The sequence below is a fragment of the Mauremys reevesii genome, linkage group 2 (genome assembly GCF_016161935.1).
Source record: "Mauremys reevesii isolate NIE-2019 linkage group 2, ASM1616193v1, whole genome shotgun sequence".
NCBI classification, from domain to species: domain Eukaryota; kingdom Metazoa; phylum Chordata; order Testudines; family Geoemydidae; genus Mauremys; species Mauremys reevesii.
Genome location: NC_052624.1, coordinates 208,180,292 through 208,205,355, shown reverse-complemented (window position 1 = coordinate 208,205,355; position 25,064 = coordinate 208,180,292). Strand labels below are relative to the sequence as shown.

General features: G+C 39.7%; 1 protein-coding gene across 1 annotated transcript in view; it reads right to left on the bottom strand.

The window, feature by feature from the left end:
- The window catches only part of TTC39C (tetratricopeptide repeat domain 39C), a 73,963-nt gene that overhangs the window by 20,211 nt on the left and 28,688 nt on the right, over positions 1-25,064 (bottom strand). The window contains exons 4-6 of the mRNA XM_039526872.1: positions 21,397-21,511; positions 15,903-16,257; positions 14,241-14,409 (exon numbers count right to left, since the gene is read on the bottom strand). Coding sequence (XP_039382806.1) covers positions 14,241-14,409; positions 15,903-16,257; positions 21,397-21,511 — 639 coding nt within the window. The remainder of the gene's footprint in view (positions 1-14,240; positions 14,410-15,902; positions 16,258-21,396; positions 21,512-25,064) is intronic.

The following is a 25,064-nucleotide window of genomic DNA, read 5'->3' as shown; positions in this document are numbered from 1 at the left end:
AACAAAAAACATAACACAACTACTGTTAAATAAATGCAAATTTGAACAAGTACCATTATAATCACAATTCAAAAAACCTTCAAATACAAATCTCTATTATCAGTAACAATTAAAGAACAAATGATTATCTAGCAAACAGAAGGCCCCATATTTCACACAATAGTCACTGGTTTTCTGGAAAAGAAAGGGGCACAATATTCTGTTGAGTGAGACTTGAGTCCAAGACAAATTCCAAAAATTTCTGACCTTAAGATGAGCAGAGTGGGAAGGACGTGAAATTCATGAAGTATTTGAACTAGTCAAATATTGATAGCTTGGTTGACATAACAGTCTGACTAGTTAGATAACTTGAGGGTGCTTTTGTTCAATTGAATAATACCATTAGCCTGAGCTAAATCAACTATTAACACCAAGCAACCAGAAGTTATTTTCATAGCCAATTTTGTCTTGAGCCAACAATGGGATCTGTGTGAGGAGACCTTTGCACCCATGTGGAGCCCGAGAGGCCTATGGTTGGTTAGCAATAAAAGATTAATGACAGCATACTTGGCAAAGGAAGAAGGGACAGAGTAGCAAACCGATTAGAGTACTTAAGCAACATAAAAGGTACCACATACACAAAAGATAGACTCTCATATAATTTCTGCCTGGAAATGTGAATTTTAGGGATTTTGGCTTTATATTTTTTTTGTAATAGGTTTAAGGGTTTGAGATACAAACATAAGGATTCAGCATGTTTTCCGTAGGCATGTGTATTTAGGGACAAGTAGTTTTTATTTACTTTTCTATTCCACCAGATATATAGTCACAAGTCTTGTTACTTTAGAACAACAATAGTTTGAGATTTATTCCTATGGCAGTGCTGGATATAAGAATTTCTAAGTAAAGTGTAATACTCTGCCATTATTTCCATATCATCATCTATAATGATTTCTGAATTCACAGATTTTTTCATTTTTTTGGAAAGTGTTTGAGCTTTGGATACAAACTGAAAGACTGGAGGGTGCTTCTGGATGAAATTTTCTGTATAAATCATCCCTCAGATCATATTTACATGACAAAGCTGTGAGACAGGACATGAAAAATCTAGCCAGAGGACTAAACCCACTATCCAGAGGCTGATATAAAAGACTGGGGGTGGCAGAAGAGTTCAAAGGGCTTGATGAAAACTCAGCCTCCCCCAATCTGCTGAGAAGAATGAGGGTGTTTATCTCTCTTATCAGGCAGATTTCTGAAGAAATAGCTTGGGAGTGGGGTGGGCTCTATTCTTAGTATCAACCTAAAACTAGTAGATGTCTGATCAATGCTCTCTTTTAGTAGCTAGAAAGGAGATGCACACTTTTCCTTACCTTCCTCATGAATAACTCCAGTACTTTAAATTGTGTACAGTAATTACTTGAAAGGTTTATCCTGCAAAGAACTGCCTCCCCCAGTGATGGCATCCTACATGCAGATCAAGCAGATTTCAGACTACGCCATAGTACCTGTGATCAAGTGCTGGCACTCAATACCCTACACTGAGAATGGCTTTCAGACCAAGCAGAAGACATGCAGTATTTCTAGATCTTGCTGGTCATGACAGGATCCAACATACAGGCCTACTTTACAAACTGTCATTGGTCCTATTGTGGTGCATTGTCATGTCTGTGGAACTGTTCCTGAGAGATCATCAGTTCCAAGTTTCACTTGGACAAAAAAAATAACACACCCCAGTTCCTGGAGACCTTAAAAAAAATTGTCTACTGCAGGGTTTAGTTCTATCACCAACACATTTGAACCTTTTCACAAATGACCTTCCCTACACCACTGCCAGGTGTTTTATCTATGCAGACATCATCTCTCTGGCAGTGCAGGACCAGGATTGCTAACACTTAGAAGTGCTGAATGCAGATGCAGAGAGAGATGGCCCACAATGATAAAAGATGGAGACTTAAACCAAGTGCTAAAAAAAAAAACCAAAAAAAAACAACAACCAGCTTCCAGCTATTTCCATTTAAACCACTCCAAGGCCAACAAACAGCTCAACATCTTCCTAAATGACCACAGGCTGGACCACGATCCAAAGTCTGTATATTTAGATGTTACATTTGACCCCAACTTGACATTCAAGGAACACCTTTCCAAGACCTTGCTGAAAATTAAGACAACAACCTGATCAGCGAGCTAGCTGGTTCAACCTGCGGAGCCAATGAGTAGACATTAAGCAGCTCTGGGCTTACCTAGTGCTATTCTGCAGCAGAGTATTGCCCTCCAGCTTCTCTGACACAGGACTAGTGGACACTCAGTTGAATGAAACTATGCATATAATTGGTACTTTGAGACCAACCAGTTTGACCTGGATGCTGGTCCTGTCCAACACTGCACCTTTGGACATCAGGCAAAAAGTTACCTTGCAGAATCTTTCCCTTATGGTGCAAGACATGCCCATCTACCCATGTTTAAAGATGTATCTAATCCACCAAGCCACCAAATTATTAGCTCAAGGCACCCCATTTGGACAATTCCTTTAAGGGGACCTCAATGTCACCTCCAAGTGGCATACTAGGTGGCAAGAACAAGGTTCAAACATAGCCAATACCTATCTTCTGACAGATTTAACAGTCCAGCCACCTGGTTTTGATTTTCCATGCCATCGGTAGGAAAAGTTCAGTTGCTTCAGATGTAGGGTGATCATATGTGGTACAGATAGGATGGCCAGATAGCAAGTGTGAAAAATTAGGACACTTTTTTCAGGGGAGGGAGGAGAATAGTTGCATATACAAGACAAAGCCCCTAATAGCAGGACGTCTAGTCAACCTCGCTGCAAAAGACTGTAAGTGGGACCTTTGTGACTCTCCCCTCTGCTGCTGTGGCCAGTTAGAAGATGTAGATCACATATTTGCAGACTGCATCCATTGACAAGGGCTGCCTGGCTCCCTCAGGGACTTGAACAATATCCTTTTCTCAGCTACTGAATGGTTAACACATTTACACTGACACACTTGACTGTAACGTCTATTTAAATGCAATCAGAGTACCTTTTTATGCTACGGCTCATAATTTTCTTAAGTTACAGCACAATGAAATTAAAAAGATTCTTGTCAGGTTCACTGCTGTCCACAGGGTTCTGAACGGCAAATAGTCAAGCTGATCAAAAGCCTTGTTAATTTCACTGTGCTGTTAGAGAAAATTATGGACAGCAACTGCACTGAATCTGTGTGTCTGCAGACTCAGGAAGACAATCATGTACCAGTTCACATTTGGGAAATGGATCTTCATAATATTAAGGGCTAGAAAAAATGTTTTCTAAATGTAAGTTTTAATTTTGAAGAAATTGATGGCTTACATCCTCCAACTCTCTTGTCACTCAGGTAATGCAAAAGTCAGATATAATTTCTGGCTTATCAGCAAACTATTTTAGGGTACTAAAACTTACTTTAGAGTCAGATTTAATTTTAAATTCTGATCTCACTGGCTACTGGATTCTCCATTGGCATCCTTGTCCCCTTATTCATTCTGTCTCAATTCCATCTCAATATGTTATTCATTTTTCTCTTATTCTTCCTTCTTTGTTTTCATTTTATACATCAAGAAAGTATAACTGAGTATTGTTTACCTATGCTACAATAAATATTCATGTTTTAAAAAATTTCATTAAAAAAATGAAACACTTTGATTCAAACTATAATATTCAATTTCTTCTAAAATAAATTAATTTAATAAATATTACTTTTAAAATAAGTTCATTTTAAAGAAATAAATCTTTTGTTATGTTTGAACATACTGAATGATTTATCTGCTTTTCTTGGATATTTATCTACTGTTGAAGTGTGCATTGGGAAAAATCATAAAATATTTAAGTAAAAGGAAGATTAAAGTTACACACACATTTCAATAAAAGGTTCCTATTATTTAGGGAAAGTAAAAATTGACCCAGTGATGTAATCTAAAAAACTACATGCTCTCTCCACACAGCTCCTAAAAATTACTAAATGGCTAACTTATTTCTCAAGAAGAATGTTTCAGTTTAGAATTACAAGAGGACAGCTTTAAAAGAAAAGATACCCTGCAATAGTCATTTCCTGCATAAGCGTAATAAGAGTTCTGTATAATCTGGGTGAAATTCCTAGACTCAGACTTCAATGAGGTCAAGATTTCACCCTGTTTGTATTTTAAGGTGAAGTTCTCCACAATCCACTTCTCCAGTTTCCTAAAATCTTTTATTGAATATGTCTCTCAGTGTCTCACAGTGCAAGAATTGTCTCTTTTGTGGACACTCAAATCAGTTTAGAAATTACGTTTATCAATTCAGCTCATTAGTTTTGAATTGGCCTACATCAAATTGATAAAAGCCATTTCTAAACCAGTTTAAGAGGGAGCACGCAGAGGTTTGCAAGGGTTTAACTAAACTAGTGTAAGTTTGTACGCAGACAAGATCTTATGCAAAATCAGTCCCCTATGAAGCTTCTTAGCTGAGCTGATTCACATTTTGACAAAGATTTTTTATAATCTCACCATTTTACTGAGGGGCACACCTTTCAATACTTCACAATCACCATGACCCAGCACCACTATCTCTGACAGACTCACATACACACCTCATGCACCCATACAATTTATTTTTATTCACACACACATGATAAGATCTTCTAAAAAGCCTAACATGTATTTCCACTAGTCAGTGTTGATACTAAGCAGGGGAGTGAAAGGGACCCATCAATGAGTAAAAGCAGCAAACAAACAAGTATAATAATATAGTTTCCAGGAAATCCTTACTAATTGTATGTATCCCATGGCACCGAATGAAAAGATGGTTGTTAATTGCTTTTCATGGATTTGGCATGGGGTGGGGTGGTTTTGTTTAATTTGCTTCTTTGTCTCATCAGGGAATACCATTTTAGTTGCTAAGGAACTATTTCATTGTAATGTACATTTGCAGCAGTGATATACAGCAACTCCCTGTGGGAGTAAACCACAGTTACAATGTAACAGTGTAAACAAGAACAGCCTAAATTATATAGTTTTCTTGTATAGAATGTTTGTTGGTGTGATGAGAGAATATGCTCTGGAGAAAGTGAGGAATTTGTTTTTTAAATGACAGTATATTTAATTATCCAGTGAGATTGCATGAGTGAGTTATGGTAGGTTTTGTTTGCTCTCAAGGTTACCAAGATGTCATCAAGGACCCTGTGCGTCTGTGTATAGTAAATTAACTTATGTAGTATACCTTCTATCTACTTACACATTTTAATAATATATTTTAAAACAACTGGCAACACAGACATTAACATTATAGAATCATATCAGTTTCAGCTGTGGTTAGGCAGAAACTTCCAAAATAAATCTATATTTTCAAAACCTTACAATCTTCTAATCTTCTGAAAAAGGTTTAGAAGAAGCATAAGAAGCTTCAGCCCCATCCCAAAAGTTAAATTTGAGGAATTTGTAAAATTTTATTCTGAACATTTTTGGACAGCTGTGTTAAAACGAAAACAAAACAAACTAACGATTCAGTCCTCTTTTGCATATCTGAAGATTATTTAATTTTCAAATAGAAAGGCTATATTTGCAGAACATCACACACTGTGCAATGATTTAAGCTGATTATGTGGTTTCTAAACTTATACTAAAATGTGGCTGCCTGTGGAGCACTGAAAATTGAAATAAATGCAGCTCTATTTATTTCAAAGTCTGATGCTGTACAATAGAGTCCTACAAACATTTGAGGATGTAAGGGCCTTGAGATCTTGATAAACTTCATCTGTGCATGAGGCCCAGTAGATTTGTCTTTAAGACATTCCTTGGCACAACTAAAATTCCCAGTACCTCCAGATATTGCAATGATGCTTCAATACAGTTTTTTAAGATGCTGGGGTATTGATTTCTGCTTGCAATCTTAAGGTTGCTCCTTAAAATAAATGCACTTCTGAATCTTTATTTATTGGATTAAAAAAATAATCCAGTGGAAATGTAAATGACTAAAAACAAGCTAATGCAACATTAATGTTTAGATCTGCTGACCGCAGAGTGTGAACATCTCAAGTTATGGCTCTCACAACAGCAGTCACTCAGCCCCTTGGCACGTGCACCTTAGCATGAAAGATTACACAATAAACAGTATAACAATCGATAGCCCCCTTACGTATATATAGTGCCAATTAAAACCGAGAGAACCATAACTAATTTTTTTTGACTTAGTACTTCTAAAATTTCAACTACCTGAATGAAGTTTTTATTTATACTGCAGCCAAGATTTACCAAATTTGGTAAATTTACCCCACAGCGTTGTACTGAGCCTCTCCAATGCCAGCTAGCTTGGCCCAATGCTATTATTCTCTCTTCACAGTGACCCAATCTCCCTTCATTGTCAACCAGTTTTGTCAGTTTTAAAGGGGACAAACTAGCAGCTATGGAAGCCGGCCAGCAATCTCTAAAAGTAGGGGAAACTGCCTTGCATGTTTGAGGACTCCATGTGTAGATTTCAAAATCTGGAGGGATTCCTCTGATTTTATATTCCAGAATCCTCCATTATTTTCTCAAGGTTTCAGGTATCACTCCAAACCTACTGAAAATTAGGATTGCAATGTATTACTAAATAGTTTACAGTCCAGAACACAGGTAAAATAATTTAAAAACTTTTTAAAAAGTAAACCTTAGTGTAATAGGAAGAGAGCCTGAGACATATGCCTTTGTATTAAAGGCCTGGTGCGAGGCAGGACCTACTCACAGAATTTGGCAAGAACAGGGCTGATACTGAAGAAATACACATTCCTAAGAAGTGCTAGTCACAGAAGTGCTCATGCAAACACATCCCGATATCAAGAATGGTACAGAAACATTCCCCAAGGATAACAGGAACACACTGACCCCCTCCTAAAAGATAAGGTCACGCTGACAGGGGGAGGGATAGCTCAGTGGTTTGAGCATTGGCCTGCTAAACCCAGGGTTGTGAGTTCAACCCTTGACGGGGCCACTTAGGGATCTGGGGCAAAATCAGTACTTGGTCCTGCTAGTGAAAGCAAGGGGCTGGACTCAACCTTTCAGGATCCCTTCCAGTTCTATGATATAGGTATATCTCCATATTTTTTTTAAAGTATATAATAGAGATGTTCTGATCAAACCAATATGTACAAGGTGATGAGTGATAACTAGCCACATCAGGGGGCAGTAAATACAGTATCTATGTCAGAGGGGCAGTACTAACTTGTGTGTATCAGGGTATAAAGATGTATCTCAGAGGGAGTATCTTTGTGTGGCCTTAGGGAGGAATGGAAAGGCACTGGGCTGGCCCATTGTTACAGGCATACATGTATTAGTGGTCTGGTAGAGTCTGTGGGATACTAGTACCTGTGCTTCATCGACAATAAACCTGGCCAGGTGCCTTTGTCCCCTTAACGGATCTTGTGGTCATTGGGCAGTTCGATCAACATCTGCCATGCCAGCTGTCTGTGCAGGGCTGGGGTGGCACAAAGAGGGAACACAGACACGCAGCCAAACATCTATCAACTTCTAACCAGACTTGGTAGTACAGTATTTTTGGGAAAGTTTTCATCTGGGACATAACTAACCCTTTATTTTAAGAATGATTGGCTTAAGAAGCTCTAAGGCTTATGCCTAAATAAATTTGTTAGTCTCTAAAGTGCCACAAGGACTCTTCGTTGTTTCTGCTGATACAAACTAACAACGCTACCACTCTGAAACCTAATGCTTACTGTTTAACTTTGCCTGTGAGCTGTATATTTTTTTCAGTCAAAGCTATACTAACACCATCTCAACTTTCAAGTAATTTTTTTTCTTTTTAATTCCACAGTGTCCTAGGGATGGATGGCTTTTAAAATTAGTTGCAAATATGAATATTTTAGTGCAAGAAGCTTATGCTCCTGACAAGTAGAGGGTGTTCTCTTGATGGCTAAAAGCTAAATGAAATACAAGAGTTGTAAATACTCTCACTTACGATCTGACAGAAACATACAGTTAAGGCTTTGTTTGTTTACTAACAGAGTCACTAGAAATCTGGGAGCAGATTCTCAGCTGGTTTATGTGGTCATAGCTTTATTGAAATCAATGGCACTATAAAAATGCAATCAGCTGAGGCTCTGCCCACTGGCTGGTGTGGAGGGACCAAAGGGCTTACACAAATTAGGACTCTGTCAGATGTTCATTCTTACTGGTTTATCTTACTTGATGGTATTAATCTGTTGCTTTTAGATATTTCAGTGTGGACATTCACCCCTCCCTCTCTAGGGAAACAAATGGGGAAAAAAAACTGCTGGTGAGTGAGTAAAAGAAATAGGAGAGAAACACCAACAGCAGAAAGGCTGATAAACCTCAGTTAAGGATTGAATACCACCCTTAACTCTGTCCATTTACCGGATACCATTATCCCCATCTATCACCAGTTACTGGCCCCAGACACTAGTGTAACAATTTAATAATGTTGTTAGAAATAAATGGATATTAATCATCATAGTTACCTTAATCAAGTTTTGTCTGGGAATATATTTTTATCTACTTAGCTACAGCACTCCTGTAATGAGAAAGGCTCCAAGGCACAGCCAAAAATGCTGAATTTCAGATAGTTTGATATTAGAAATAATTACAATAACCTATATTTAAATATTCTTCAGATACACTAATGCAGTGGTGCCCAAACTTTTCTTGTCACACCTCCCCCTTACTAGTGATGAAGTCTATTCACACACACACCCTCCATTACTGCACAGTTGGTTCAGCAGCAGAGCTTGGGCTGAAGGCAGAGCTGGGGGAAGAACTGGGGATGGGGTAGGAGCTGGGATTACAGCTGGGCTGGGGCTAGAGAGGGAATGAGAGCAGAGCTGGGCAGGTGCAGGGGGTGGAGCGGAGCTGCAGCTGGGGGCAGAGTGGTGCTGCGGCCAGGGCGGGGCTGAGGTAGATGGCATTCCCTCCCTGCCCCCCATGTGCCCCCCCAAATGTTCCTCTACGCCCCCTAGGAGGATTCACCCCACAGTTTGGGGACCACTGCACTAATGTATCTGAAATGTTCTCATTTTGTATTAGTGGCTTAAAGTTGTGTACAACACCCCTTCTCAATTAGTTTTATTGGACATACTACAAAGATGGAAACAGCCAGACAATTTACAAAGGTGTGCTTGCAGATTTGGCAAAACATATCAGACAGTATCACCATCAGACACACATGAAACATACAACATTCCTGAAAAAAGTGAGATATCTGATCATCCTATCAATCTAGCCTTGAACCTCCTGTCTCACTTTCATTTCAACTCTCCTGTGTCATCCTTCCCTTTCACTTGCAGCCAAAATTCATTCATTTCAACATTTCTAGAAGACATTCAAGACTTCATCCCTCAAACGAGCGATTTTGAGAAAGTGGGAAGATCAGTTCATTATATCCACATTTATACATCCTACAATAAGGCTGTTTCACAGAAAACTACTGTCAGAGACTAAGCCCCCATACTACTCTCTATATGCTTTTCAGAGTATAGTTTCAGAACTTCATAGTTCAGTAGTAAACTCTCCCTTGATATCAGGTCCACACTGGACTTTCATGGCCCTGTACTTTCTTGATTTTCCTCCGTCCTCTCAGACTTGACAGTCCTTCCTCCCACTATTTGTCCGCTTTACATAGCTTTGTCCTTGGACCCCTTTTCTTTTCTGATACATCTTGATGAGATTACAAGTTTGGTTGATAAAGGTAATAGTATTGACGTAATATACTTAAGTCTGCTGTAACACGTTTGACTTAGTACCACACATTTTGATTACTAAACTAAAACAATATACAACTAACATGGCAAACATTAAATGGATTAAAAACTGGCTAACTGATAAGTCTCAAAATGTAATTATAAACAGGGAATAGTGATCAAGCGTGTATATTTTCAGTGGGGTCCCATAGGGATTGTTCTTGGCCCTACACTATTTAACATCATCATCAGTGATCTGAAGGAAAATATAAAACCACTGATAAAGTTTGCAGATGACACTAAAATTGGGGGAATGTAAATAAAGAAGATTTAGAGCAATCTGGATCTCTTGGTAAACTGGGTGCAAACAATATGTCTTTTAATGCAGCTAAATATAAATGTATACATCTAAGAAGAAAGAACATAGGCCATACTTATAGGATGGGGACTCTATCCTGGGAAGCACTTACTCTGAAAAAGATTTAGGGGTCATGGTCGATAATCAGCTGAACATGATCACACAATATGATGCTGTGGCCAAAAGAGCTAATGCAATTCTGGGATGCATAAACTGGGGAATCTTGGGTAGTAGTAGAGAGGTTATTTTACACATGTATTTGGTACTGGTGCGACTGGGCTGGAACACTGTGTCCAGTTCTGGTGCTCATAATTCAAGAAGAGTGCTGAAAAATTGTGGCTCTTCTCTGAATCCTCTACAAGAATGAATAAAGGATTAGAAAACATGCCTTACAGCGGGGGCTCTCAAACTGGCGTATGTGACCCCTTGAGGGGTCACAAGGTTATTATGTGGGGATCACGAGGGGCAGCACCAGCCTCTCCCCGGTGAGGGGAGTGAGGTGGGCTAGACTAGAGGTGTGCAAAGTGGAGGTATGCCAGGGGTTCTATGTGGGGCGAGGGGGGGGGAAGCGCACAAAGAAACTGTGTCAATATCACTTTTCACAGCAGACTTAGTGTCCCATTACCACCATTACTTCTGCACTTCTGCCTTTAGAGCTGGGTGGCTCTGAAAGCAGCACCGCCAGCAGCACAGATGTAAGGGTGGCAATGAGGGGGCTAAGTCTGCTGTGAAAAGTGATATTAACAAACATACAGATACCACTTTTCGCAGCAGACTTACTAGTGCCCTATTGCCGCCCTTACTTCTGTGGTGCTGCTACCGGCACTGCTTTCAGAGCCACCCAGCTCGGAAGGCAGCACCACCTTCAGCAGCAGCGCAGAAGTAAGGGTGGCAATGTGGCGCTAAATCTGTTATGAAAAGTGACATTGACAATGTTTCTTCAGTATTAAACAGTAACTACTTTTTAAAAAAATTCTGCTTTTAATAATTCAATAAAAATGTGTTTGTCTTACTTTAAAAACAGTGAAAAAAAGGTAAATTCATTTTATATAGGGTTATAGACGTAGCAATTTAAAATAGTGTTAAATATAAAACATGTGTTTTTAATTTATAAGGGTGGCCCACTCAGAGGCTTGCTGTGTGAAAGGGGTTGCCAATACAAAAAGTTTGAGAACCTCTGCCTTACAGCAATTGAACTCTGAGTCTACCTAGCTTCATGAAGAGAAGGTTAAGGAGCGACTTAACTACACTCTGTAATTATCTATCTGGGCATCAAATATTTAATAATGGGATCTTCAATCTAGCAGAGAAAGATATAACACAATCCAATGGCTGGATGTTCAAGCTAGAAAAATTCAGACTGGAAATGAGGCATACATTTTTAATGGTAGGAGTAATTAACCATTAAACAGTTTATCAAGGGTTGTGGTGGATTCTCCATCACTGATGATTTTAAAATCAAGACTGGATGTTTTTCTAAAATATTTGCTCTAAGAAATATTTTGCGGACATGTTATGGCCTGTGTTATACAGGAGGTCAAACTAGATGATCGTAATGGTCCCTTCTGGCCTTGGAATCTATGAATCTTATCCCTGGGGGACATCCTCCATTTGCATGGCTTCAACTACCATTGTGTATCTGTGCATGAAACTCTCAAATTTACCCTCCACAGTGATCCTCTCTCTGTGTCCAGTCTGGCATAGCTATCTGTCTCTTATTTGGGTGGCTGGTTTCAGTTTGCCCAACTGGACTGCTTGCTTTTTATATCTTCACATAAGTAACACCCACATGCAGTACAGTATGCAATTGTCCATCCCATCAATTGAAATTACACAACATACACACTGAGCATGTACAGGCACAAAGAATATAAAAAAACCCAGTGCTGCATGCTGCCACTCACAGGACTAATATATAAAGCCTACAAATTCTATTTTTCTATTAATCACTATTAGAACTATTGGCTTTAGCTATATACAAGCTATTTTGAATCCTTGGAACATGTAAAGTACTTTGCAATCAGCCAGCTATTTTGAATATCCACTGCTGGTAAAATAAATGACATTCTAACTGCAACGTTTCCTTTAGAACAAAAAGCAAGGCTTATGTTTAGATGTCTCCCAACATGACCTTAAAAATCAGACGACTCCTTGGCAGATTTGTAGGGTTGGATTTGTCTATGTACAATGAAATTCAGTCCAGCAGTTAAAGTTTCATCAAGAGTTAAACACCGCAAGCTTTTCACAGGCCTCTACTTATGAAATACCCTTTCAGGTGCTGATGACTTAAAGTATAAGTCCAATACACTTCTGTTGCATCAGATTTCTTTCCATGTTTGCTGTTTCTTAAAAACATTTACATTTAAACAAGGGCTTGCTCCTTCCCAGCTCATTCTTCTTCTTCTTACTGGATTACATACTGAAGTCACAATATTGAATTTGTGATATATATAAATATATAACAAATAAATCAGTTATTCAATATTCATTTGATATCTGAGTTTGTAACAGAATATTCTATTTCCACAGCAACACAGTATCACAAGGATTCAATATCATTCAGGATACAGCTGAAAAACCTGGCTTGTGAAGGAAAATCTTCTTATAAAAACAAGTAAGTGCAAGAATAGCAAAGAGAATACATAAAGTAAATCTGGGCATTCTTCTTTCAAGTTCACATTAGTATGAAATTTTCCTTGAAGAGCAAGTGCTTTCTCCTCACTGACTGAGATGGAGGAATACTTTTAAAGTGACTATGTAAAAATGACACCCTCTTACCCACCAGATCTGTGCACTGTCAGTGTTCAGGGTCATAAAGGTTCATTTTATTGACAAAGATGTTTTTACTGATTTTTTTTCTGGTTAGTCCTACAGAGACAATACAGCTATAGATTATATTCCTTTTCCTACATCAACAGACATGTTAACAGTTCCAATTACAAGGTCAGATTCTGGGATGAATCATTACCAACTCTACATTTTTTGAACTACTGTTATGTATTTTGCATATCTATACCTATTCCACCTGAATATCTTCAAAAACCCTTTGAAACACATTCAGCTACATGGAATGACTATAGGATTCAATGAAAGGCAATTAAAATATTTTCCCACCCACAAATAACATCAAAATAATGCCTAAAAAGGTAGTTTGCCTGAGACAGCACAAAATCAGCTCAGATTGGAAACGCATTGGAGTATTTCCAGGTAAAACCAACGAGATGCAAATAAATCTGATCTGTCTTAAGACTGAAAGCCTAATTCTTGTTACCCATGCTTCCTCCCCAGAAACAGCAGGCTCTATTCTGAGAATCAACCACAAACCACAGCAGATATGAGTGCATTAAGGTCTGAACTAGCCCTAACAGTTGTGTTGCGATGGAGCATTTCAGCCCAATGGTGGTAGTTTGCCCAAAAGCAACATTTAGGATCTCTAGGTGGCACAATGCAAGAAGCTAGCTGCTGGTGGGTTTTTTCTTTTTTATTACAGTAGCCCTAGGAATCTTCTGACACCGATGGATGAAGCAGCAGCAGATGAGAGAGGGTGTTTAAAGCTCTGTTGTCTGCCTCAAACTAGTATTGGCACACAGAAAGGACAAGATTCAGGGCCAAAATGTGGGACTGCTGCAATAGCTGAAGAACCCCTTTTCAACACAAACAGCATTAGTGAATCTTGTTTTCAGGGAATAGCCCTATTCAGCTCATATCTCACTATGGGAATTAAGAATACCCTGGTTTGATGTCTAAACAGCAAAGGAAATTACCTAAACTTCAGGAAGTCACTGAAAGGGGCTACCTGTACTTGGCTAGGTCAGAGTCAGGCAAAGCACATCAGAAAGGAAAACAATGTTTTCTACTCATGTTTTCAACAGATTAAATTCAGATTTCAATATGACAAATTCAAGGCTTAAGTACCAATTAATACTTCAAGAAAATATGACATAGCAATAAATACATTTCCTTTTATTAAGGTGCTGCAAATACAACAAGTAGCAAAACAACAAGAGTCAGATCTTGATATATAAGTCAGTTGGCCAGAGCTAAATTGCAATAGGGCTGATTCAGACTCTGGACATTAAGGTGCAAAAGAGGATTTTTCCCCCTTCATGTCTGATTTATTGAAGTCTGTATTGTTCTAATGTAATATATTCAAGTCAACAACATTTACAATACAACAAATTAAAAATAATCTGGAGAATGAAAGCATATAATACCTCTAATCGCTGTATTCTTCCCTTGAAGAACATAAACAAAGAAGAATTTGGATAAGCAGCTTCTTTTTTCAGAAGAATCTCCTTAGCCTCTTTCAGTCCTGCCTTGTTATCGCTGCCATCCAAAGCAAAAAAGGGGCGAACTACTGTGTGGTACCACAGCAAAGCTAATCTGAAAGAATGCACAAAAAGAACGATGATTACAATTTGTTTACAGAGGAGTTCTAGTATAGAGGCACTGACAAAAGATGCAGAGCATGATTCTTCTCTTGCTTGCCCTGACTTAAGCCAGTGTCCTCCATTACCTTAAATTGATTACTTCAAAATTACACCAGAGTATGCGAAAATAGAATTAGGCTCACAATTTCCAAAGCATTAGATGAGTAGGGTTTTTACAATCTCTAGAACTAAGAGCAGGATAACTTTTTAAAATAATTAAGCTTGTAAAAACACCATAAAACAAATAACAATTGAAGATTGAGGGGAAGGGGGAGGGATACTGAGCCTGCTATTCCAAAATGTTGACAAATAAATGACCGATATCAGACTTAATGTGGGGAAAGAGCAGGACATGCCTGCTTCCTGGGCCAATTGGTGCGGAATACACCAAGAAGGGATGGTATTCTCAATTTTCCCACAATATAGATTATATCAAACTGACTAATAAATGAATCTTCAGGGCATATTAAATCTGATTATCAGATGAGAACTCTCCAAGCAGAAAGGATTTAACACTGCATTCCACACTTATTGCAGTGGTGCACTGTAGTTCCTCGGCAAACCCAGTAGTGAAGGTCTGAACTTTGTGGCACTGAATAGGAAAAAGACTGTCATAAAGGGCAGTAAATTGAGACTGGGTGAAACATAAGCCACAAAAAATACCAGAATTCAGCATAAAGAGTCAGGAAATCTTGTTATATGAGGGATGCCCCTCAAAAGTCCAGTATATTGAATACCCTTTTTTGTGTGTAAAAAGCTCAAATGTTCCCAAACTTTTCCAAATGGGAATTGGATACAACTAGAAAAAAGTCATCATATCAAAATAAGTATATATAATGAGAAGGTAGAAGTTTATAGTTTTTATGACATGAACATTTTCCCCTGTACAAGTTGTTAAATAGCAAACTAATTAAATATTTCAGCTTACTGAGGTTTTTAGGATATCCTTTAAATTACTGTTTTAAGCACAATAATTTCTCCCTATTCATAGGAACTAGTCGATGATATAATAAAAGGTTTTGGAGAATAAAATCACCCACACAATCTGAAGGCACATACACCTCTACCCCGATATAACGCTGTCCTCGGGAGCCAAAAAAAAAAAAAACCTTACTGCGTTACAGGTGAAACTGCATTATATTGAACTTGCTTTGATCCATCGGAGTGCTCAACCCCACCCTCCAGAGCACTGCTTTACCACGTTATATCCGAATTCATGTTACATTGAGTCATGTTATATCGGGGTAGAGGTGTATTAAAAAAAAGGTCTTATAATATACGATTAATTTAATAAACAATGGCATGTTAAGCAACAATTTGAAAGCTTTTTACCTGCTGATGTTTCCTTTAAAGCAACAAGCTTTTATTTTATTTTTTTGTTTCTTTGTAGTCCACTAACTTTCACTACTAAGTTATTTACCAAAGAATTTCAATATAGCTACTCACGTAGCTAAAGGGGCCTTCATGTCCTTACTTTCACTTGCATACATCAGTGATGAAAGCCCCTGTAGGCGGTCTCCAGGAAAACCCAGCAGGTTGATGATTTTGAGCAGGTTTGGGGGCACCATGGATATGCAAAGATGAAAAAGTCCATATCCAAAGCTAACAGCACCTTTCAGTCTGTTTAGTGAATCCTCCGTTACACCTTCTGCAGCAATATGATTATCATTTGCAGCATCAGAAGTCAAGGATTCCTGAGTTATCTTCTTCTGATATACTTCCTGAAGTGTATGAATGTCCACGTAGCATTTATTGTAAATTTTCCAGGCTTTTCGAAGGATCCACCCACCTTTTATGTATGCTGATAACAGAAAGAAAAATATATCTCAAGGGTTTATTCCAGATACAGAAACTTAAAGTCATAAATGGTCTTTCATAGAATGACAAATACTATATTGCACTCTCTCTTTATTTAAGCTGATTTCACTTCATGACTACAAAAAAGTTCTGTAGGATTTTGCAGCAATTGACATTCTGTTACCTGGAGATTATCTAATTAAAAGTCAAATTTAAAAGGAATACTATCACATATTTTTTATCTAAAACCCTGATTTGATTTGTAAAATCTAGGGAAGATCTTTAATAGAAATAATACAATGTCTTTATACAGTGCTTTTTAGCCAAAGATCTTAAAAACAATTTATAGCACAAAGTTATTACTCCCTGTAGTAGGCAGACAACAAGGATGATGCAGATGAACAGAGGAATAAACACAAAGTAAACAATGCTGGCTTCTGCAACTTTACAAACACATGGTGTGGAGTAGGATGAACACAGTGCTGGCATATGGAAAGTAGCAAAAACCCAAAAGGGAAAGTGTTTAATTTTAACTCTAGGTGCCTTTCAAAGAATAGAGAATGTGGAAAGAATAACCAAAACTTTATCTGGAGTAGAATACAGTGTTTTTTTGAATAAAGTAGATATATTTTTTCATACAAACTGTATTCAAAAATGGTTTTACACAGTTAAACAGTGACTCATAGGAGAAGAAAATGAAAAAGGTATGAAAGAAGAGGAACATGAAGTACTTTCCACAGATTTGAAATGAGAGCTAGAGCTGCTGAGAAGATATATGGGAAGTGTGTTTCAGACAGCAGAAGATGCAGGGAAGAGTCTAATACCAAAAGTGGGGAGCTTGTATGAATGGACAGAGAAGAGACAAGTCCTCAACAAGTAACAGGGAGGACAGAGGCAGGTTGCAGCATGCGCATGGACAAGGATAATAGTTTTGAACTTGAGTTTTTTGAGGAAGGATGTGAGGTTACACCACCACTCTTTGTAAGTGTGAGAAAGTAGGCAATGGCCCACTGCATGTCTGAAGAGTTGAAGTGATACGATAATGGAGGTGCAGTAGGCAAAGTGGGAGGAAATGTAGGCAAGGATGTATGTGGGTACTGTTGTTGGCACAGGAAGCAGCAGATTTTTATACACAAATTTAGTGTCCAGGTTGAAATGAATTTTACAAAGTGTAAAGACAAATGGGGGCCTGAGACAAGGAAGGAATATGGAGACCAATCTACTCTCTCTGCATATTTGTATATTATTGTATTGCTCTTCACAAAAGAACTCCCTGCACTTACAAAAGGAAGTAGAGGAGAAGGAGTTGTGAAAGAGGATTCTCAACTAGACCAATCTCTTTTAGACACTGGATGTAGGAAATGGAAATGAAGCCACAACTTACTTAAGACTATACATGGAGACCTAATTGCACAATCATAGTACTAAAAATTATGTTTGGACTCTCCAGAAGAAGCCATGTGCAGAGAGAGGAATAACCCATATTGGGTACTGGGAGAGGGAAGGGGAGACTACTGTAATACTAGGGAATGTCCAAAGCTCGCCTGGATGGAGAGTAATGGAATTTTCAGTCAGTGGGCTTTACAGCTGAAGTAACAATAGATCGACATTCTGTATACAGCTCTATAAGGAATTGCAGGAGAGCAGCATATTAAAGGTGAAATTTAATTTTTTTCTTTATTTTCAAGACAAACTAGAGATCTGACTCTAATCTGTCACCATTGATATTATCAGCACCATACACAATGCAGAATACTGCATTCCCTACGTTGTTTTAGGTATTGGTGACACCATGAGCTGTAGCAAGGGAAACAGATCTGTGAGATCCTGGCCTTAACAGATAAATAAAGGAAGATCTGGTTTTTAAATAAAGTATTTGTAAACTGTAAGTCTATTATATTGAAAGTGAACTGAAGTGCTCTTTCAAAATAAATATAAAAATAATTTAACTGAGATCAGATTTCTCATCCCCCATTGCTTTGCTCAGCAGAGCACCCCAAGACTGCAACAGGCCTCCTGGAGTTAAACATTTTGATTGTGTGTGTTGCAAATGAATTTTTATTTTTTTTACTATTTCAACAGGAAAAATTAAGCTATTTATTGCAATGAAATATTCCAACCATGACCATGATTCAGCCATATTGCGAGGCTAATGTTATTTCAATTCTCTAATTAGGCCACTTTTTTGCTGCATAGAATAGTCAGCAGTTATGTGGTTTGCCACAGTCCAAGTGCTTATTCTGTATAGCAATGCAGTAGGGATAGAGCAACGGGAAATAAATAAACAAACCACATTTCACTCATCCCCACAGACTGTGTTTCAGTTAGTGCCTTTGATAAGATCACTGCATCCCTGATGCGTGCACCGCAGAACTTTCATCCTTCCTGCTTACCGAAGTACTATACTTTGAAAATTTTCTGACAAAAACAGCACATCTCATGATATGGTATACTGAGATATGTTAAAATCATAAATCTCAGCCTTATTTATTCATAATGTGGATTACTTAACTCTTTGAGATAACACTTGAGTTGAGACTTCCTGACATTAATTGCTAATGGATTACCTGTGCTATGACTGCAGTGATTAATTTCAAGAAGTTTTAAATCCCTACAGCAATGTTAAGTGCACCTAGGTAGCAGTCCAAAAAAGATCAGATTTGTTTTATAAATTTAGTAAGATGAAAATAGCTACAGTATGTGTGGGAGTAAAACGTTAGCCCAATGAGCTACAAAAAGGCAAACTGTTCATAACCCTGTGTGTTTTCATACAGCTGCCTGTCAAACTGTTCAGCAAAAAGTCAATGATTTCTACCCATCAATTGAGAACCAAGCAATTTACACATGAAGATTTTGTCTCAATAATTTGGTTCTCTCACTATACAAAAATTTAGACATGATGCCATAAAAACTAAGTATGTATATAAAAACAAAAAGTTAATCTGGCCAAAGGCTGGATTTCTAAAATGGTTAATGGGCGATAGACTCAACTGTTCAGCAAGTTCACTCTCACACTGCTACTGAGAAGAAACTGGAGGATCACAGAGGCGGTCTTTAGCCTCAGAGGAGGGTAGCTAAAGATTTCAAGTGAACTGTTCCTGACTGGATAGACCCAGAAGGGCTGTAAGGCCTATTTCTGTCCTGAGTTGTTACTGCTGCTTCTTCAGCATTCTCCACAGCAGACCAGAGGAGGAAAGGAAACTGACTGTTCTCTCAGCTTTTGGGTCAGATGCTGTAATGCAGTTATGGTATAAATTCTGAAAGAAGGGAAGATTTCAAGGGGAAAATAATGAGCAAAGAGTGAGTGAAAGCCATATACTACCCACGTGGAGTGCCAAGAAATCCTAAATGACAGCTTATTGGTATGCAGTCAGGGCCAGCTCCAGGCCCCAGCACGCCAAGCGCGTGCTTGGGGCGGCATGCCGCAGGGGGCGCTCCGCCAGTCGGCGGGAGGGCGGCAGGCGGCTCCGGTGGACCTCCCGCAGGTGTTCCTGCGGATGCTCCACCGGAGCCGCGGGACCAGCGGACCCTCCGCAGGCACGTCTGCAGGAGGTCCACTGGAGCCACAGGACTGGCGACTGCCAGAGCGCCCCCCGCGGAGTGCCGCCGTGCTTGGGGCGGTGAAATTGCTAGAGCCGCCCTTGTATGCAGTGTTGTTGTATCCATGTCGGTACCAGGATATTAGAGAGAGACGGTGGGTGATATATCTTTTACTGGACCAACTTCTGTTGGTGAGAGAGAAAAGCTTTCGAGTTCACACAGAACCACAAGAGATCTTGTAAACTTGAAAGCTTTTCTCTCACACCCACAGAGGTTGGTCCAATAAAATATATTACCTTTTGTCTCATCTTATTGGTACAGCAGACAATCGTCCCTTAGTTTATACATCTTATCTAGAACCATGCAAACTGCAGAAATACTGGTTTTGACGAATAGGGATTTCCATAACAGAAGGCCCCATGTTCTCGACCAATGATATTTACATTATTTTAATGGTAGTCTGGATATTACTTCTTGGATTTTCTTCAGCAGCCCTCCCTCAGTCTTTGTTGACATAAGTGAATACTTAGAAGAATGCTCAGTTAGCACATGACTTGGATCACCTTCTGCATAAATTAATGGGGGCAGAAATGTCTTTCTATAATGCAAGCGATCAAGCAATGCAATGAAATCTGGAAACAGTTTTACAGCTGAGACAAGGAGAGGTTTGTATTCCCTAAATCAGGATTAATTTCTGTGACAAGCAAGCACCTGAAACTGTTGTGCTCCATGTTTTAATGAATAGAGTCTTTAGTACATTAGAAGTCTACACTGTTTAGTCAGCTTTTCCATCTGTAGCACTAGACTTGTTCATTCAAAACCACTTTGGTCAGCGATTTCTTGCTATCTGCCCCATTTCCTGAATAGGACTGCATCATGAGTGTGGGAGACGTAAGCCTGTTCCCATTACTTGGGCTTTGCGGGAGAGAATTTTCTCATACAGTTTCAGCCAGTACAACTTAGATGCACAAGGCACCTATACATCTTTGCAATGATTCCGGAGGTGCCTCTATGAGGATAGGCAAAGTATTCTCAGGTATATATATCTAAGAGAGGACCAGCAGAATGTTGGGTATTGGTATAACAAAAGGCAGAAATCCCTAATTTATACAGATCAAATATACATTTAAAGACCCTACTATATATGTATGCATATTTATGTAAAGAGATATCATAAATATCTTTAATCCTAAATACAAATTTAAAATGTCTCATTTTTGCACTATAGAGACCCAACTTTTAAATCTAGCAAAAACTGGCAAAGAACCCACAAATATACTCTTTCACCTGCAAAACCATCTATTTCTATATGCAAATAAATAATTGCACATAATAGTGCTGCATGCTCGCATACCAAATCAATGTGAACAAATATATGTTTTTAGGGCACAATGGCTGCACATTTTGCAGACACATTCAGTTTTGAAAAAAAATCTAATCCCTCATTTCAAATGCAATATCTCTCTTTCGTACAAAGCAACTATCTTTATCAATGTGGGTATCGGTAATCATTTTCACACTTTAGAGATCAGAAGTTAATACTCACTCTACACGCCAATGGAAAAAAAAAAGCTAAAATATTATTACTAGAGTCATACCACACCTGACAATTCCTGTTTTACAAAACAAAGCACAGCTAGGTAAACTTGACAGTCTGCTACAATTATCTGTCTCTGGAGTCGATCCATCATGGATGGTGCAGATTTTCGGCCATCAGCCTATTTGAAAGATACAAAAGCAGGGTGTAAAAGAAATTATTTAAATTTCAAACTATATTTGAATATATATATATTCTGTGCAATATTTATTAAATCATATCATTTATATTGTATAAATCTTTCAATTTTGACTGTTGGTGCACAGGCAACCTTGATTTTCCAGCAAGTTAAACATATTCTGTATGGGAACTGTAATAATCCACTTATCAAATTATATGGAAAAATATTTATTTTAGAACTTGATTAATCTATAATCAACACACAGAGCAATATTTGCCTGGCTTAGTATAGACATTTCCTGTAGTTCCCCCGCCAAAAAGTGCTCAACTGTATTACCTTAAATAGTCTGAAAAACTATACAAATTAATGCACAAGAGACAAACACTAGTTTTAGAATTTCTAAGTTAACTTCAACCATGTTATTTATTCAAAATTGCACTTAAAATAAACATTATGTATTCTTTATCAGTATCAGATTTCCTCAGTGTTGAAAAGCACATCTAAAGAGAGTACCAAATTTCATTTCATTCAAAAAATTCCCTATTTACACCTACTGTTTCTTTAATTTATTATAGTGCCATAGCTGTTGATGGGTTTTTGGAAAGAAATTTATATTAAACAAAACCAAGACCAAGACTCTTGTCCTTGAGAGACTGCTCAGGTAAACACAGATGTTTTGGTTAAAAGATACCAGAGGAAGTTTTTGTTAAACTCCACATACGTTACTATATAGAAAGGTATTAAGCATGCATAATACTTTACTTACTGATTTATGCATAGATAAAAGTGCAGTTACTCTCATAGTCACTAGAGATGCAATGGCTAGGTGCTGAACGAGGAGACTTGGGCCTGGCAGTCCTTCATCCTTGAAAATCTTTCCAATTACCAGGTAGCAAGATAGTATACCCTCTAAAGCAGGGGTTCTCAAACTTTTGTACTGGTGACCCCTTCACATAGCAAGCCTCTGAGTGCGACCCCCCCCCATATAAATTAAAAACACCTTTTTGTATATTTAACACCATTATAAATGCTGGAGGCAAAGCAGGGTTTGGGGTGGAGGCTGACAGCTCGCAACTCCCATATAATAACCTCGTGACCCCCTGAGGGGTCCTGATCCCTAGTTTGAGAACCCCTGCTCTAAAGAACATAGATCTTTTACTTTGTATGAACATGGCTAACCACCCTTTTTCTGCAACAATAACCCTCAACTTTTCAACTTGCCATGTGAAGAGTTATTTTATACAACTCTGAAAAAAACAGTTACCTACCTTTTGTACCTGTTGTTCTTCAAGATGTGTTGCTCATGTCCATTCCATTATAGGTGTGCATGCCCATGGGCACAGTCGGAGATTTTTGCCTTAGCGATATCTGTAGGGTCAGCTGTGAGGCACCCTTGAGTGCTGCACTTATCAGGCGCTGCCTTCCCTTCCTACTGGCAACTCCGACAGAAGGGCAGGTAATGGAATGGACATGAGCAACAAATCTTGAAGAACAGTTACAAAAGATAAGTAACCGGTTTTTCTTCTTTGAGTGCTTGCTCATGTCGATTCCATTCTAGCTGACTCACAAACAGTGTCAATGGAGGTAGGTTCAGAGTTCACGGTCTTGCAGCTTGCAGCATTGCTCTGCCAAAGCCAGCGTCGTCTTGAGCTTGCTGGGTAAGTGCATAATGAGATGTGAACATATGGACAGATGACCAGGTAGTGGCCCTACAGATCTCTTGGATTGGTACCTGTGCCAGGAAGGCCGCTGACAACACTTGTGCCCTAGTCGAGTGTGCCGTCATGATCGCCAGCAGATGCACCTTCCCCAGCTCATAGCAGTAACGGATGCAGGCCGTGATCCAGGATGAAATCCTCTGAGCAGACACTGAGCGACCTTTCATTCTGTCTGCCACCGCAACGAACAACCACGTTGACTTATGGAACGGTTTTGTTCTATCTATGTAGAAGGCCAGCACCCTCCTGACGTCCAGGGTGCATAGCCTGCTCTCCTCATCTTGCGTACGAGGCTTTGGAAAGAAGACGGGTAAGTATATGTCCTGCCCAGTATGAAACTGGGAGATGACGTTGGGCAGAAATGATTGGTGCAGTTGCAGCTAGACCTTATTCTTGTAGAAGATTTTATAGCGCGGTTCCGAAGTAAGTGCCCTGATCTCGGACACCCTGAGGGCTTACGTTATTGCAACCAGGAATTAAACCTTGCAGGAGAGAAGAAGGAGAGAGCAGGAAGCCAGAGGTTCGAAGGGAGGCCCCATGAGTCTCAACAGCACGAGATTCAGGTCACAGGGAGGGATGGGATCCAGGACGTGTGGGTAGAGACACTCCTGTTCTGCAAAAACTGGCTCATCGTGTCACGAGAGAAGATCAAACTGCCTTGGAACGGAGGATGGAAAGCTGAGATAGCGGCCAGGTGGACCTTGATCAATGACAAGGACAAACTTTGGAGTCTGAGGTGAAGCGAGGCCTGAGCGGCCTGGATACACCGTTCCAAGGCCCAGCACATGAACCTTTTCTACTTGGCCAGGTAAGTCATTCTGGTAGAGGATTTCCTCCTACTCAGCAAGACTTGCCGAACACAGGCCGAGCATTCCCGTTTGCCTGCGTTTAGCAATGTGGAAGCCATGCTATCAATTACAGCACCTCCAGGTTCAGGTGCAGAAGGCTGCTGTGGGCAGCTATCAAAAGGTCCAGCAGCATGCCAAACCAGTGCAGGCAAGGCCACACGGAGGCCATTAGGATAATCTTCGCCCTGTCCTGCTTGCTCTTCAGAAGGACCGTGTTAAGGGACAGCACTGACAGGAAGGTATACATCACAGCCCTGAACCACATGTTCTGTTCATTCCGCGGAATGGACAGGGCCCCTATCCATCCCCCGGAATGAACAGAACACATGGCATTTCCTGTTCTACCTGGATGCGAACCAGTCCACCTGGAGAGTCCCCCAGCTCTGGAAGTTTATGCTGACTGCCTCCAGATGGAGCGATCACTCATGGCAAGACAAAAAGGTCCCACTGAGGTGATTTGCTAAGATGTTCTTGGTTCCGGGCAGGTGCGCGGCTACAAGATAAATGGTATGCCGCATGCAAAAGTCCCAAAGGCCGAGAGCTTCTTGGCAAAAGACCAACAGGTGTCCAATCGTGCCGGTGGACTCTCAGCGAGGGGCTAAACTGCCCTTTCGTGCCAGAGGAATACCCTTCTGGTTACCACGGCAGGGCCATCGACACCTCTGCCTGCCTGCTAACCATTGCCACCAGAGACCGGTGCTTAGAGAAGGATCGGTGCTGGTTTCAGGGGGACCAGTGCCGGAGCCACCAGTATCACGAGAGTAGCACTCCCATGGGGCGAGCGACAAAGATCTGCACCGAGAGTATGACCAGCGGAGGGCAAACAGCGCCGGTGGTATGGAGACCAGCGCCTCCCCCTAGGTGATCCACGTCAAGATGATGGGGACCGAAAACGTGGTGCTGGTGACTGAGAGCGAGCCCAAGAGGATCTGGGCTGTGACATCAGAGATCTGTGGTGTGGAGATGGAGAGCACTGCCTTGGCTCAG